Source organism: Notamacropus eugenii, chromosome 6 (assembly GCF_028372415.1).
Source record: "Notamacropus eugenii isolate mMacEug1 chromosome 6, mMacEug1.pri_v2, whole genome shotgun sequence".
Lineage (NCBI taxonomy): Eukaryota > Metazoa > Chordata > Mammalia > Diprotodontia > Macropodidae > Notamacropus > Notamacropus eugenii.
This window is the reverse complement of record NC_092877.1, coordinates 317,092,378-317,107,610: the sequence shown is the minus strand read 5'-3', so window position 1 is coordinate 317,107,610 and position 15,233 is coordinate 317,092,378. Positions and strand designations below refer to the sequence as shown.

The 15,233-nt window shown below is 39.0% G+C and overlaps 1 protein-coding gene across 2 annotated transcripts in view; it reads right to left on the bottom strand.

Moving 5' to 3' along the window:
* CNOT9 (CCR4-NOT transcription complex subunit 9) overlaps positions 1–15,233 on the bottom strand; it is a 30,272-nt gene that overhangs the window by 11,193 nt on the left and 3,846 nt on the right. Inside the window, exons 1-4 of one of the 2 annotated variants that reach the window (XM_072617781.1) lie at positions 8,794–9,043; positions 6,055–6,234; positions 4,565–4,680; positions 1,801–1,910 (exon numbers count right to left, since the gene is read on the bottom strand). In XM_072617781.1, coding sequence (XP_072473882.1) covers positions 1,801–1,910; positions 4,565–4,680; positions 6,055–6,234; positions 8,794–8,910 — 523 coding nt within the window. In that variant the 5' untranslated portion in view covers positions 8,911–9,043. Of the gene's footprint in view, positions 1–1,800; positions 1,911–4,564; positions 4,681–6,054; positions 6,235–8,793; positions 9,044–15,233 lie in introns of those variants that run through there. The other variant, XM_072617782.1, reaches the window with a different exon arrangement.

Below are 15,233 nucleotides of genomic sequence, written 5' to 3'. Positions count from 1 at the left end.
TGTATCTTTCTACTCCACCATCTTGGCTCCTCCCCTGGCATGAGTAGTTTTGGATACAACAACTAGCTTTTTTAGCTGGTCTCTACCAAGGAACTCATTTTTTAAGGCAATGTGATATAGCAGAAAAAACACTACCTGAAGTTTGTTATTAATAACTATGACCATGGGCATGGCAATCCCTAAGGTTCTTTGGACTTCTGCCCTGAAAAGCTCAAGAGGTCAGTGATATTGTCTTAATATTCTATATAAAAAATCTGAACCCTGGAGGGCAGGCACCTTGCCTCAGGCAATACATCAAAAAATATGCCACACTACATGTCTAAGGCCACATATTTTCTGTTCCTAAAACAATAGTTCATATGGAGGTATCATTTATTGAAACCAAAAACAGAAGTTGGCAAAGGACACCACTACCAATGACAACATTTCCACACTGAATTCCACAACAGATCATAATCATAATTGAATTCAACACTCAATCTCTATGACTCCTAAGCCATGAGAGATGAACCTCAAACATTACTTGTTTGAGCAATCTGACGAACCCAGTTTCTTTGAAAACATGACAAGAAAAGGAATCAGTCTAACAGTGCTGCTTTGAATGCTCTTCCCCTTTTAACTTTTCACAAAGGTTACATTACACTGCAACAGGTTGAGAAAGAAGCAAAGTACAGATGACTGGTGAATTTTTGTCCAGGAGATATGCTGACATTTAAAAGGCTAAATTAAGTAGTTTTTATAGCTTGGAAGCAGAAGTGCTTGATTTTAACATCAGGGTATGGAAATCTCATACAAACCAACATTTACTAATAGTGTATGAATCAAAGAATAATCATGTCTTAGAAGGGGAAAAGGAACAGCTATGTTTTTGAAACATGAGTCCTAGAAAGTAAGCTATTCATGACTGTAAAGTTATAGGGTCTTTCATCACTCATTTTTAATACTGGTTTATACTTTTCTTTAAACAAATTATCCCTGGTTAGTAGTTAAGCTGCCCTCATAATCTTACAATACTGATGTCTGAATGAAAATATCCCCAATAAGAGAAGGCTTCTATAGTCAATTTTCTTGTTTAACATTAGCTAAGAACATTACAGATGTCACAAATGAAACACCAAGAAAGGAAAAAGAAATCATGTTGGAGAGAGCCACAGAAGTTGCAGAAATCCTTTTAAGAGTCTGGGGCAGAAACAGCCTATCTTATTTTCTGGTGGAGACAAAAGCATTCAATGGATACTTTAACAATTTTCCCCATATAAATCAGTAAGTAGAAGTCTAGATATGTTAACTTGAGTACTGTGAGCATTTGGCTAGATAAACAGGAGAAAACAGCTTCAGAATTAGAGAAAGGATGTGTGTCTATCTGTCTGTCTAGAAGGGAGAACAAAAGAAACCGTATTCCTCAAAGATTACCTCTGATCACTAAATTGAATCCTGTTGGTACAACTCTACTTTCTAGTCCCCAAAGCTGAGAATTTTCTCTTTCACACGTGTTGACTGTACTCCTAAAGGACAGTCTTTCTTGCTAACACCTGGAAAAGTATAGCCCCATGGCTACATCATAAAATATTAATAACCTTTGGTCTTTCTTAAGAATACATAACAACAAGTTCCAGTTTTTCAGAATGGTGTGTGATAAAATGGCCCATACGATTTTCTCTTTTGTTTACTGCCAGAAATAGACATAATCTATAAGACTTAAATGAATATTGAGTGATTAAGCAATAAGAGGTAGAAAAGAATTCATACCACCTATTGAGAAAGATCATCTTAGGCTTGCAAAGAAGCCCAATAACTTACCAATAACTCCAAGACTAGTGAGGCGAAGATATTCAAAGGGACGAGTCTTGCTGACCGTGTGCAAAAAAGGATACAAGAAGAGTGGGATATGGGCCGCAAGAAATGCTGACCTTGGAAAGAAAACAATCATATTCAGAGTTCATGTTGTTGATTTCTACTATTTAAAGATGACCAGGTAATTGATTCTACTAAGCACTGGCCTAAGACTATTGCAGGAATAGTATTTTAGGTGACAAATCTTTTTATCATCTTTTATGAGGTTGATCCAATGGATAAGTGAATGTGTATTTCATACTATATACAGCACATGTAACCATACTTTAGAAAATGATCAATTTTAAATAAAATTTCAAGGTTATTAGTTTTAAAATTTTTTTAGGTCATAAAAGACTGTTAAACAGTCAGAAGATTCTCATTGAGGTTCTCCCTCTACCTTAGATTATGACAGATATTTTTATATATGACAGTCAGGTGAAGTCTTTCAAACCAGAGCAAAGGAATAAACCTATTCTTTCCAGGCTTATTTGCTACAAACTTCTGTGCAAATTCCTTCTTGATTCCTCATAAGAACTGTTCAGTCGTAATATTCTTTAATATCCTTGCCTTTTGTTCCTTCTTTTTCTCTATCTCAGAGAGAATCAGTCCTTGGTGCCCTTTGTCAACTGAGAATGTTCTTCAAGGCTATGTCTTCATCTCTCTTCATCCTTCATTTTCTTAGAGGCATCATCTACTCTAATTGCTTTAGATAGTGCCTCTATGAAGATACATACATACACACTCCCCTGAGCTCTAGGTCTGTATTTCTAACAGTCTGTAGGAGGACTTCTACCTAGACATTCCACTGCCACATCAAGTTCAACATGTCTAAAACTGAAGCTATCTTCCTTCCACACCTGGTATGGATCTCCTCCTAGTTTTCCTATTTACGCTGACATTACCCTTTCAATCATGAAACCTGAATAATTCTTTATTCTTTCCTTCTTTTTTACCTTCATTCACATATATATGTATACATATAAACATATATATCTACATATATAAAATGGTTTTTTAATTTAAAATGTCCTATTAATTTTTACATTAACTTTTTTCTGAGTCATCCATTGTAATGCTATATAAATGTGTGTATATAAATGTATGCATATGTATGTGTGTGTATATATGTATACGTAAAATGCACCTTATTTCTTAACTCTTTCTGCCACCACTGTAGGTTAGGTTCTTATCACCTCTTGCTTATACTATTTTAATAGTCTCTCAACTCCTATTTCTCCTTTCCTATACTTCTTTCAGATATTCCAAATAAATAGCTCTAACCAACTCATTCACTTTCTCAAAAACAAACAAACCAACAAAGGATAAGTGACTTCCTAATGACTACAGGATAAAATACATAGTCCTTAGTCTGCTCATATAAGATTCTCCAACAATCAGGCTTCAATTTACAGTTTTCTACATTTCACACTTTTCTTTCCACTCTCTAATCAATGAAATAGTACTCTGAACAGTTCCTTGTCCCCTCCCAGAATATGTGTAGGTTTACCACACATGCCTGAAATGAATTCCTGATCACTGCCTATTCCTTTAGGGCCTACAATATGGTGCCACTTTTTCCATAAAGCTTTCCCTGCTCTTCCCAAGTGAAAATATTATCTATTTTGTCTTTATGTTCTACATTATATCGTAGTGATTAATGTGCATCCTATTCCTCTAATTTAAGGTCCTTGAAGGTACCATTTTTTAAAATACTTTGTATGTCTAGCATTAGAATGGATAGAAGGCACTTAATAAAGATTTTTTGAATTTATTTTGATTTGCAATTGAGTAATTCAACCAATGCTTAGCTATAAACAGGGCTAAAATGGAATTTTCCACAAATGGAAATACTATAGCCAGTTCCTAAGATTATTAGAAAACATACAAGAGCTTTGAATTAATTTTTTAATACAACACACAAAGGTTATCAATACAATTTTCTAATTGTATAGATAATGGAAATTGCAAAGGGAGAAAAGAAGGTACACTGAATAAAGTTAATGCTGAGTACTCATATGGCCTTTAGGATTAAAATGGCAGAATCACATAGTCTCTGATCAATAAAGGCAGTTAGGAGTCAAACCCCCGCCCTCTGCTCCCCCCTCCCCCAAACGTGGAACTATAAGCTGTCAAGTTTTTAAAAAAATTAAATGTAAAATGTTTTATGGATTTTAAAATATTATCTTCATTTCTGAACATATTCCTTTTCTCCTTCCTTTACTCATCTCTTGTAACATCTCCCGCCCCCCCCCCCCCCCCCCAAAAAAAGAAAACCAGTCATAAAAAGAAATAAAAACAATCTGGTAAGTTAAACCAACACATCAAGAGAGTCTGACAGCACATGCAGTGGACCTTAACCTTTGCAAAGGGAGGGAGATTTATTTTCTTGTCAATAGGCAGCTAAGTGGCATAGTAGATAGGGTGCTAGGCCTAGAGTTGGGAAGACCTGAGTTCAAATCTGCCTTCAGACGCTTACTGGCTATGTGACGCAGGCAAGTTACTTTACCTTTGTCTACCTTAGTTCTCTCAACTGTAAAATGGGGAAAACAGTACCAACCAACCTAATAGTTAGCCATTATTATCACTATTATTTCTTCTGGGACATTAATTAAAAATTATTTAAATTATTATAAATTATAAAATTATTTTTAAAAAAACCACCCATGCAAATCAATCCTCACCCTCAAATTAAGCATAATTTGAATCTCATTCCATCCAAAGCTCTTACCTGGTTTCCGGGTGCGATGCCACACACTGCAACAGTGCCAAAGCATTGCAAACTCTATTAGACTGATGTGCAGTCAAGGTAGGTGGATTGATAGATGGGTAAATATTTACAATTTCCTAAAAATGAAATAGCACTAGGTCAACAGGAAATGCTTGGTTACACCATAAGCACACGGTTCTGAAACTCTTAAGAAAAGTCCTGGTTACCTCTGTACTATGACAGCCAGCTCAAAGAGATCCTGGCATCTTGAGGTGCTCAGGTTGCAGAGCAGGACAGCAAATTCTGTCAAAGCTTTGCCCTGCCCTTCCCATTCCTCTCCACTTTACTTTCACCCCACAGCTCTCAGCTAGGCCACAGACCTTAAAACCTGGAGTCTATGCATCTCCTCTACAGAAGGCAGCATGGTAAAGTGGAAAGAGTGGAAGAAGTCAGGTGACAGGGGTTCCAAACTCCCCTTACAAATGGTATCTAATATATACTACTTGTACGGCCTCAGGCAAGTCACTGAACCAGCCTAATCTGTCAAAGAAGTAGACTGGACCAGAGAGCCTCTAAAATCCCTAGAATCCTCAGATCTTTCATCCTCAACTTAAGTTACCATATCCTTTGTCTCTCTGTTTAGAGGAATATATAATTAACAAGTCTTTGGGACCCCCACCTCATAAAGATTTAGATAATACAAATCAATTAGTGATAACTTTAAAATGCTAACTGAGGTTGAGATTAATAAATAGACTACTTTTTTAAGTGCAAAGTCTCTAAACATTTTCATCAGTAATCTATATACAGGAACTGGTAGCATGGTCAACTATAGTACCTCTTGCTATTTTTCTAAATGTAGGCATAAAGAAATCTACTCTTGGCGACAAACAAAAAGGGATAAGATGAAATACAGATATACACACATATATCTGGAAATATTCAGTACTCTGTGGATGACTTAATTACTTCAATAACTGAAAGTCCAGAATAGGGGGGGAAATAACAAAGAATCCTTTGAGGATTATCTGGGGTAGGATAATAATCTAACTGATGGATTTGAAAGTCTGAAGATAAATGTTCAGGAACTTCACACAACATTTTAAGGGAAGTAGATCTAATTTGGAAAAAATAAAGCATAGAGAAAACTCCATGTTCTCCCTCACAATTTGTGTCCTATCCTATTTTAGAAGCTTTCCCCATATCATATTTCTCAACAAGGACCCCTGTGGGGGTAACCATTTAAAAATACACAAGTTTGCCTTCCTTTCATTCTGCATTAATAACTTCTTCAGGTTTCAACTCTTTCTTCTACTAGCACATAAATGCACTCTTGTTCTTAACTATAAGAATGCATCTTATGAACTATTTTTTTCTTACTACCACCCCTCTTCTAGTTGCCATGGAAGATTACCTGGTGAGTCATGGCAGTCACTCTCCCTATTCACTTAGGAAATGCTGAGAGATAGATGTGAACAAGATTAAATTGCTACTGTCCAATATATACCTACCTGTAAGAGAGCTGCAATAGTACCAAAAGAGTGCCACAACATAGGAGCAAGGTCAGGAACAGATTCACGCTTTTTACTCAGCTCCAGGAGAGCATTTTCCCTTGTCTCCGGACTGGATAGCTCATTGATCCACTGATAGATCTTCTCTCTATCCACTTGGGCCAATGCTGTGGGCACAGGCTTAAAGGGCAAGAGCATACACAGAAATGAAGTTTCATTAATGTCCAGCTGTACATAAGAAACAAACTTAGATGCACGTGATTCAATACTTGAGTTGAAGGGAAGTGTCAACTGGCTGATGGGAATTATAACTGTTAGAGCAGTAGTATGACCTGGGCAAAGTCACTTCTCAGAATCCTCATCTGTGAAATGGGAGAATGAGAGGTTTGAAAAAAATGATTTCTAAGGTGCCATCTAGCTATAACATTCTAAACTATTTCTGATACCTATGTCTACCAGAGGTAGGCTACTGACACCATTTTATAGGTGTGGAAACATAGGACTTAAGAGTGAAACTGATTTACTCTGAAGCAAAATTAAGTCAGTGATAGACTTTGAAAAGATATACTTTTAGACTCCCATCTATTCCTTTCCTGTTGGGGTCCCCTAGACCATTTCGGGAATCCCTAAACCCCGACCCAAGGCTCTTGTCCAGCAAGAGGCCTTGATCTAGTGAATAATGAAATGAGGTGGGAGACAAGGTGGTGAGAACTCCGTTTATTCCAGCTAGTTCACATGCATATATAGTCTTAATTACGTGAACATTCCTAAGCCTATACATTGAACCTATCACCTAACATTATTCCTTATATGGGTATCTTCTCCACTGGACATCCGGAACTGGACAAAGAACTGCCACGTTGCCAAAAAAGACGAGACCCTTCCTCCTGAAATCCATCTAGTTCCACCCCTACTGACAAGCCCCCAGGTTATCTAGGCAGGCTCTCAGTGTGGAGTCCTGCGATGGACAGGGGTCAGCTCTAATTCGTCCCGTTACAACTCCCCCTTTTTGTTTTGGTACAGTTGTTCTTTCATAGCCAGCACGGTATGCTTAGTGGAGAAGAGGGAATTACGAATTGTTAACAATATCCACTTTAATAATATTGGTATAATAGCAACTAATATAAGCAATGTTAGTAATCCTGATCCCAATGAAATTAGCCAAGTTTTTAGTGAGTGCCAGGGATCAGCATGTTGGAAAAAATCTAAGATATGTTGAACAGTTTTTTGTGGAAGTAGGTCTTCATGGGAAGCCTGACTGATATATTCTGCCAATTGAATCAATTGTTGGAGCTCTGAGGTCACATTATCATTGACTACACCTTGTAATTGAGCCCGAATCTTTTCCCATGCTATTTCAGTTGCATCATATTGTTTTGGAGTAAGACAAAAAGTATTATACCTATAATCACATTGTAACTTTGCTTGTAATTCTAGATATGCAACTTCATGTCCCAAGAACAGTACTGCTTTCTGTAAAGCACGAACAGCATTGTAAAATTCCTTATCCATTTGAGCCTGACATTGAAATCCTTCTGAGACATTGCGCATGAGACCATGAAGAGCACTCGCTTCTTGGACACTATTCTGCGTGTTAGAGACAGACATTGCGAGAGCAGTAGAACTAACAATTAGCTCAACTAATAAGGTTATACCTAACACTACACATGAGATACATCTTTTGAATCACATCAAACTTGCTGTCTTTTGATCTAATACTGACATAATATTGTCAGCCGGAGTGCGATACCATCCTTGTGTTTTCACTACTGTGAGTGCATACTTTGGCCTAGTAATGATGTAAAGCCTTCCTTTATCAAATTGTGGCCCTATGCATTCATGTACCGAACAATTCGGACAAGTTAAATTGAATATCCCTGTCATATTCATATGTGGCACGAGTGTAGACTGACTTGTACGATCCCACATAAAGGCATGAGATGATCCTAAACACACTCGCGCCGTAAGACTAATACGGTTTGTAATTATAGTACCATTTGGTGCTACAATTATAAATGGTCCTACAAAACCTTATACTGTCTGTCCCCCAATAGTGGCAATCACCCGTTCAATCCCTGCTGTATAAGAACCCTTGTTAGTAACATATCTAGGACTAGGATATCCTGAGACATAGCGATCTGGCCCAAAATACGATAGGTTGTGACAGGAAATAAGGCTCTTATTATAATGCTCTAAGAATAACACAGTCTGTTGACATTGATGTGACTGACAATCTTCAAATGGTACAAAACCTGAATAATTACAATAAATGGAGACATTGGGATCATCCCTCTTTCCACGTTGTGGCCCAAATCTAAAAATCACTTCTCATTTTTGTCCCATGTCTCGTGCCCCATCCATTTTTGTACAATATGGTCTATATCTCAAACTTATTTCTCGTTTTAGATCCATATCTTGTCCCTCAATGACCCAAGTCCATAGGTGAAAGAGTCTAGAGTCCCCTCGATAACCCAAAGTCTCATGTCCCAGAGTTATGTTTGCACACCATGTCATATCGGCCGCTATATCATTAAAAACCCATGCAGTGCCATTCCATCGTCCATCAACCTTCTTTTGAAGACAGAGCGGTAATCCTGTGATCAATCTAGTAAAGTTCATTCTTGGCTGTGAACCATTTGATTTACCTATAAATTCAAAGCCTGCACCCCCAAACATGTGTGACAAACTGCCATGTAATACTGGTGTTGGTATCTTTTCACCCCATCTTATGACCCTCACCCACGGAGGATTCGGGATGAACGCCCAGTGATGTGCATTCCCACTTGTCTCCTGGGTCGGAGTTGGACGTCCTCCAGCCCCAAGAGTCAGTAAGAGAAACAGAATCAACCTCCTCATTTTGAAGACAAAGACTCCTTATTTGTTCTTCCAGCTTCTTTCTCCGCTTTGCTGCTCTCAGTCTCTTGCCCTGTGATTTTCTTCCCATTGTCTCTTTCTTCTATCAGCCGAAGCCTGCGTACTGGGACCCACTGTTCTTTCTCTTTTCCTGTGGAAATACAAGCATAACTCTTTCCCCATATGATTATTTTTCCCGGACCATGCCATTGTCCTTCTGCATCACGCCACATTGCCGGTTTTCCTTCATTCTCTATTTGTGTTTTTTCTAGAAGTGAAGTTCCTCTTGATGTTTTTATAGCAATAGCATATTTCATGGCTGCTGAAAGATTCTTATCATTGAACTTTAAATAATTTAATGTGTATAAGGCTAAATTGAGAGATGCCTGATGGCCTTGTGTAATTCCCCCTTTTTGTTTTTTGCAAGTAAACCTTGAGGGAACGATTTGCCCTTTCAACAATGGCTTGGCCTGTAGGGTTATAAGGAATGCCAGTAACATGATAGATGGAAAATTCATAGCAGAATTTTTTAAATGCAGCTGATATATAGGCTGGGCCATTATCTGTTTTTAAACATTTTGGCACTCCATGATTAGCAAAACATGCTAGTAAGTGAGTTGTCACATCTTTGACTGCTTCACCAGAGCGAGCAGTTGCCATAAGAAAGCCTGAAAAAGTATCTATACATACATGTATATATTGAGAACATCCAAATGATGAATAGTGAGTGACATCCATCTGCCAAATATCATTTGGGCAGTCACCTATAGGATTTTTTGAGTATATAGGTGGTGGTGGAAGAAATGGAGCACATTGGGTGCACGCCTTTACAATCTGCCTTGCTTCCCTTTTTGTTATGCCAAATAAATGTCTAAGAGATCATGCAGACAAATGAGATTTGGAATGAGCTAATATTGGAGATGACTCCGCATGAAAAACTTGCAAGGCTTCATCAGCAATTGCATTGCCTTCAGTTAAGGGACCTGGTAAATTAGAATGTGATCGAATATGTAAAACATGGAATTTATTAAATCTACCTCTAATAGCCTTTTGTGCTTCTAAAGTAAGATGTGTGATAGAATCCTGACGTGTAGGAATATAGGCAGTCTCTAAATTGGGTATTAACCCTGATACATATTTACTATCTGTGATAATATTAATAGGGACATCAATTAAAAGAGCTTGAAGCACAGCAAACAGTTCATTTTGTTGAGTAGAGGTAAATGATGTCTCAAACACTTGTAACCTCTTTTCAGATGGTATGTATAAAGATGCTCGTTGATGTTTTGTGGCATCTGTAAAAACACTGATCCCTACTACAGGCGACTCAGAATGCTTGTCTGACCAAGACCATGGCCATGCAGTGAGTTGATCAGCAAATGGCACAGGACCGCCATGATGATAATCCTGTCCAATTATAATTTGCCAATCTGAATCTTCCATAAAACATTTTTCTAATTGTTGAGAGGTATAGGAAGTAAAAATACTTGCAGGGTCCATACCACTAAGAGCTCGTGCCCTCTGTATGCCTTTCCAAATCACCTTAGCCACTAGGTTTGTATAAGGAGAACATGTTCTGTTTTTTACCTGTGGTAAATGAATCCACTCAAGGATTCCTAATTGCTGATGTAAAACCCCAGTTGGTAAGTTTGGAGTGAAAAGTATAGTTAAATTTATTTTCTCTCTCTTATCACATCTTTGAGTAGTTTGTTGTATGAGAGTATTTTGAATATTCTTAATACATGTAAGAGCTTCAGGGGTCCAATCCCTACTTGAATTAAGGTCAGGAGAGCCTTTCAATAATTCATATAGTGGTGCTAATGCAGAGGTACAGATACCAAGCCTTGGCCTGCACCACTGAATCTTTCCTATCAGTTTTTGGAAATCATTCAGAGTTTTGACCTTTTGTACATCAAAATTTGGAAACTTAACTTGAATCTCTCTGTCTGATAACTTATATCCTAAGTAATTAATTGGTAGAGCCTTCTGTATTTTTTCTGGTGCTACCTGTAGCCCATGCTTGCTAAGAGTTTGTATCCCTTCCTGTAACATATTTTCTAGCAGTTCACCATCTCTGTGTGCTGCCAAAATATCATCCATGTAATGTATTATTATGGCCTCCTTATATTTCTCTCTCATAAGTTGAAGCACTTTATGCACATACCATTGGCACAATGTAGGACTATTCTTCATACCTTGTGGCAGTACTTTCCATTGATACCTCATATAGGGTTCCTGTGAATTGATGGAAGGTATGGAGAAAGCAAATCTCTGTCGATCCAGAGGATGAATAGGAATACTGTAAAAACAATCTTTAATGTCTATAACCTATATTTTATAATCTTTTGGTATCATATTTGGTGAAGGAAGTCCTGGTTGTAATGAACCCAATAGTAAGCATGGATGCATTAACTTTTCTTAGGTCTGTTAACATTCTCCATTTTTCTGATCTCTTTTTAATAGCAAACACAGGTGAATTCCAAGAACTGAAAGATTCCTCTATATGTCCTAAACTAAGTTGTTCTTTGACAATCTCCTTTAAGGCTGCTATTTTATCATCAGTCAAGGCCCACTGGTCAACCCAAATTGGTTCATCATCGATCCATTGTAATTGTGGAACAGGTATGGGTTGTGCAGCCATTTCAGGGGGCCCCACTAAAAATTTTCTATTGTAGATATGGTAAGGCCTATTTGTGACAACAGATCTCGACCCCATAGAATGACTGGGAGTCCTGGTAATACATGTGGCCAAACCTTTCCTGTTTTTCCTTCAAATTCCCATCTCAACGGCCGTTTTGCTTCAACCGCTGCCTGAACACCTCCTATACCATATAAATTTTGTGTTTGCCCTACAGGCCATGCAGAATTCCACTGCTCTAAAGGAAAGACTGTACAATCAGCCCCAGTGTCCATGAGGCCTGTACATCTCCTCCCTTCTATAATGACTGTAAGTTATGGCCTCTCCAGAGTAATTTGCTGTGTTAAGAATACTTGCGAATCTGCCATTTTTGGAAATAGTAATAACACTGCTATTTTTTGTCCTGCATCTAATAAACTCTCCATATTAGTAGTATTCATCATTGGAATATATTGAAACTTGATATCAGGTGGAAATATATGTGTTATGGGTATCATGCCTGTATATTCATGAGTTGTGGGTGCTAACAATATTCCTATGCTATCTGGTTTAAGCTTAATTTTTTCCTGTATGGGAAGCATGACTGTACTCATTGGATTAATAGAAAAATATCCAGCACTATGTAGGTCCTCTATTTGAAAGAATGTATTCCTGCCAATTCCTGATATCTCTGGTGGAGTGCCATCGTGCTGGCATTGGGATTGTCCTGCCATTGGCTGGCAGAGGGCGGTAGAAAGCCCATTCCTCCCCTTTGTTCCTGGGCTGGGGAGGGGCCCGTTAGGGTGTTTAAATATTGCTGAGGTGGGCCATTATGACATTCTGATGCCCAATGCCCCGGTTTTCTACATTTTGGGCAGGGTGTCTTGGGTCTTGCTCCCCCACTTTGTATCGGCCTTACTTTGGAATCCTTTTTGAAATGTCCCAACTTGCCACATTGAAAGCATTTTTTGTCTGGTTTTTCAGTCGGCCTATTTTTTACATCATGAAATGCCTGGGCTCAAACTTGTGCAGCATAGACCTCACTACCCACTATCTCACATCTTTGTAACATCTCTTCCAACCCAGCATCCTTTTTCAATCCTGTCATGGCCTTTTTGCAGTCTGTATTACAACTGTTTCTCAAGATATCTTTGATTACAACTACAGTCCCTTCTACTTCCCCCATGATCTTTGTCACAGCATCTTGAACTCTTGCACAAAAGTCGGCGAAAGGCTCACTGGGTTTTTGCTTTAAGGCACTCAATGAAGTTTTACTTTTGCCTTTAACTGGCAACTTGTCATAAGCCCTCTCTACACATTGTGCAAGCCGCTCATATAATTCCACAGGGTGCTGAATTTGTGCCCTATCTGTGCTATACTGTCCACCACCGAATAACATCTCATAATATCTTTGAGCATTTTGAGGGTTATCAGGATTATGGTGTACTGCCATTAATCTGCATTCTTCAGAAAACATCCCTAACCATACTACCATCTCTCCTGGCATGAGGATGGCCCTCATAACAAGCTTGCAGTCATTGGGGGTAAGTACATGTGAGGCCAAATCTTTAATCCTGACTTTCACATGTGGTGATTTAAGTCCATAGTTGGTTATGGCTCTTTTGAGCTCTCTTATCAGATATGGAGACACCATAGAGTGTGTCCTTTGTGCTGGATTACTATCATCTCTAGGTGTTTCTAATACAGGGAAAACATTTTGAAAGCCAAGATACTCTAGAACCTCATCTTTACCTTCCTTTTGTAATTTCCTTATCGCTCGTTGTAATGGCGACAAGTACTCACTAGGGGTCTCCTCATATTCCTTCAAAAAACCTTTTTCTGTAATACCTCTACTTGTCCATCAGATGTCTCTATTTCTTTACCCAGAATTTTTTCCTTTTGCAATGTCTTTACTTGTCCACTAGGTGTCTCCCTTGTGCTCTCTCTCCCTGGAGACGGTTCAAGTTCCCTTTGTTCCCCGCTAACTTCTGCTCTTCTCTTTGTTTCAGTGTCCTCTTCTCTGGCAGGAACTTTCACTTCCTCTTTGAACTTAACTGATGTTTCTTTTCAACTTCTAAGTCCCGTAATCTACTCTTTAACTCATCTATCTCCTGTTGCATTCTCTCTCCTCCTCCCACCGATTCTGATCCTGAAGCTGTCCTAAATTAGGATCAATTGAAGGTGGACTCGGAGAATTCCCACGGGATGGTTCGGGGGAGGAATCTGATGAAACGGAAGGCATTGTTTGTGTGGAGGGTGGGAATTGTCTGGGTTGCCGGTCACAACAGCCATCCGCAGCCTGAAGGGCCGCTTTTACTATATTATACAGAAAGAAACTTGTTAGCTCCAGATCCCCAGGATTTTCGGAGTCATAGCTAGTTAACTGCTCTCCTACAACTTTCCATGAGCTTATAGAGACCGGAGGTCTCTCCTTTGTCCAGGGACAAATTCTTTCTACTTCCTTTAAGAACTCCCTGATCACTTTCAATTGAATGACGACCCCCTGTGTCTTAGCTGATCTGTAAATTATCTTAACAAAAGTTTCTCCGTTGGCTGTCTCTATTGATTCTACTAGCCCCATAATAAGATTTATTTTCTCTCTTACTTCACTGCTCTATGAACAGGTTACTCACTGACTGCTGTCTTCCTTTCCTTGTCCTCCAGAGGTTGAGTGCACCAAAATTCATCTCGGACTGGTCCCGCCCGAGGCTCCTCAGGGCACGCAGGTGTGTCTTTTCCCCACTAAAGGACTACACTTTTGGCCCTGCGCTGTGTTCCGTAGATTTTTTCCCGCCCCGCGTATGGGCGCCAGTTGTTGGGGTCCCCTAGACCATTTCGGGAATCCCTAAACCCTGACCCAAGGCTCTTGTCCAGCAAGAGGCCTTGATCTAGTGAGTAATGAAATGAGGCGGGAGACAAGGTGGTGAGAACTCCGTTTATTCCAGCTAGCTCACATGCATATATAGTCTTAATTATGTGAACATTCCTAAGCCTATACATTGAACCTATCACCTAACATTACTCCTTATATGGGTATCTTCTCCACTGGACATCCGGAACTGGACAAAGAACTGCCACGTTGCCAAAAAAGACGAGACCCTTCCTCCTGAAATCCATCTAGTTCCACCCCTACTGACAAGCCCCCAGGTTATCTAGGCAGGCTCTCAGTGTGGAGTCCTGTGATGGACAGGGGTCGGCTCTAACTCGTCCTGTTACACTTTCCCCAACATGAACAACTTTTATAAATAGATACCCTAGATACAAATGGAAAGCTCAGTATCATTTCATAGGCCTTTGCAAAAGGAACCACAAAGTGCTCTGCTAAATGGACTGAAACATCAGGGAGCTCTGACTTTTGCTTCTTTAAGTGCTTTGGTATGGACTACCTCTTACGACCAGCGATGATCCTTATGGAATCACTGGCTCGGAAAGCAAACAACCCTGGGGAAATAGACCTGTTTTTTTTCCCAGCTAATAAAAGCACTTGCCCTTTCTACACCACCACAGACAGGCCCTAAACTCAAGAGCAAAAGAAGGTTTAAAAAGTTATTTTTAGAGAACTGTTCCCATTATGGGAATAGGGTAGAAATTGATTTAGAGTGTTCCATCACCTTAAAAGCTCAGAAAAGAAATGAGTTAGGATTTCAAATAAAAACTTTCACTTCAACCTTTAGCTTTATGTTAAAAATAGAAGAAAAATGAAATCATT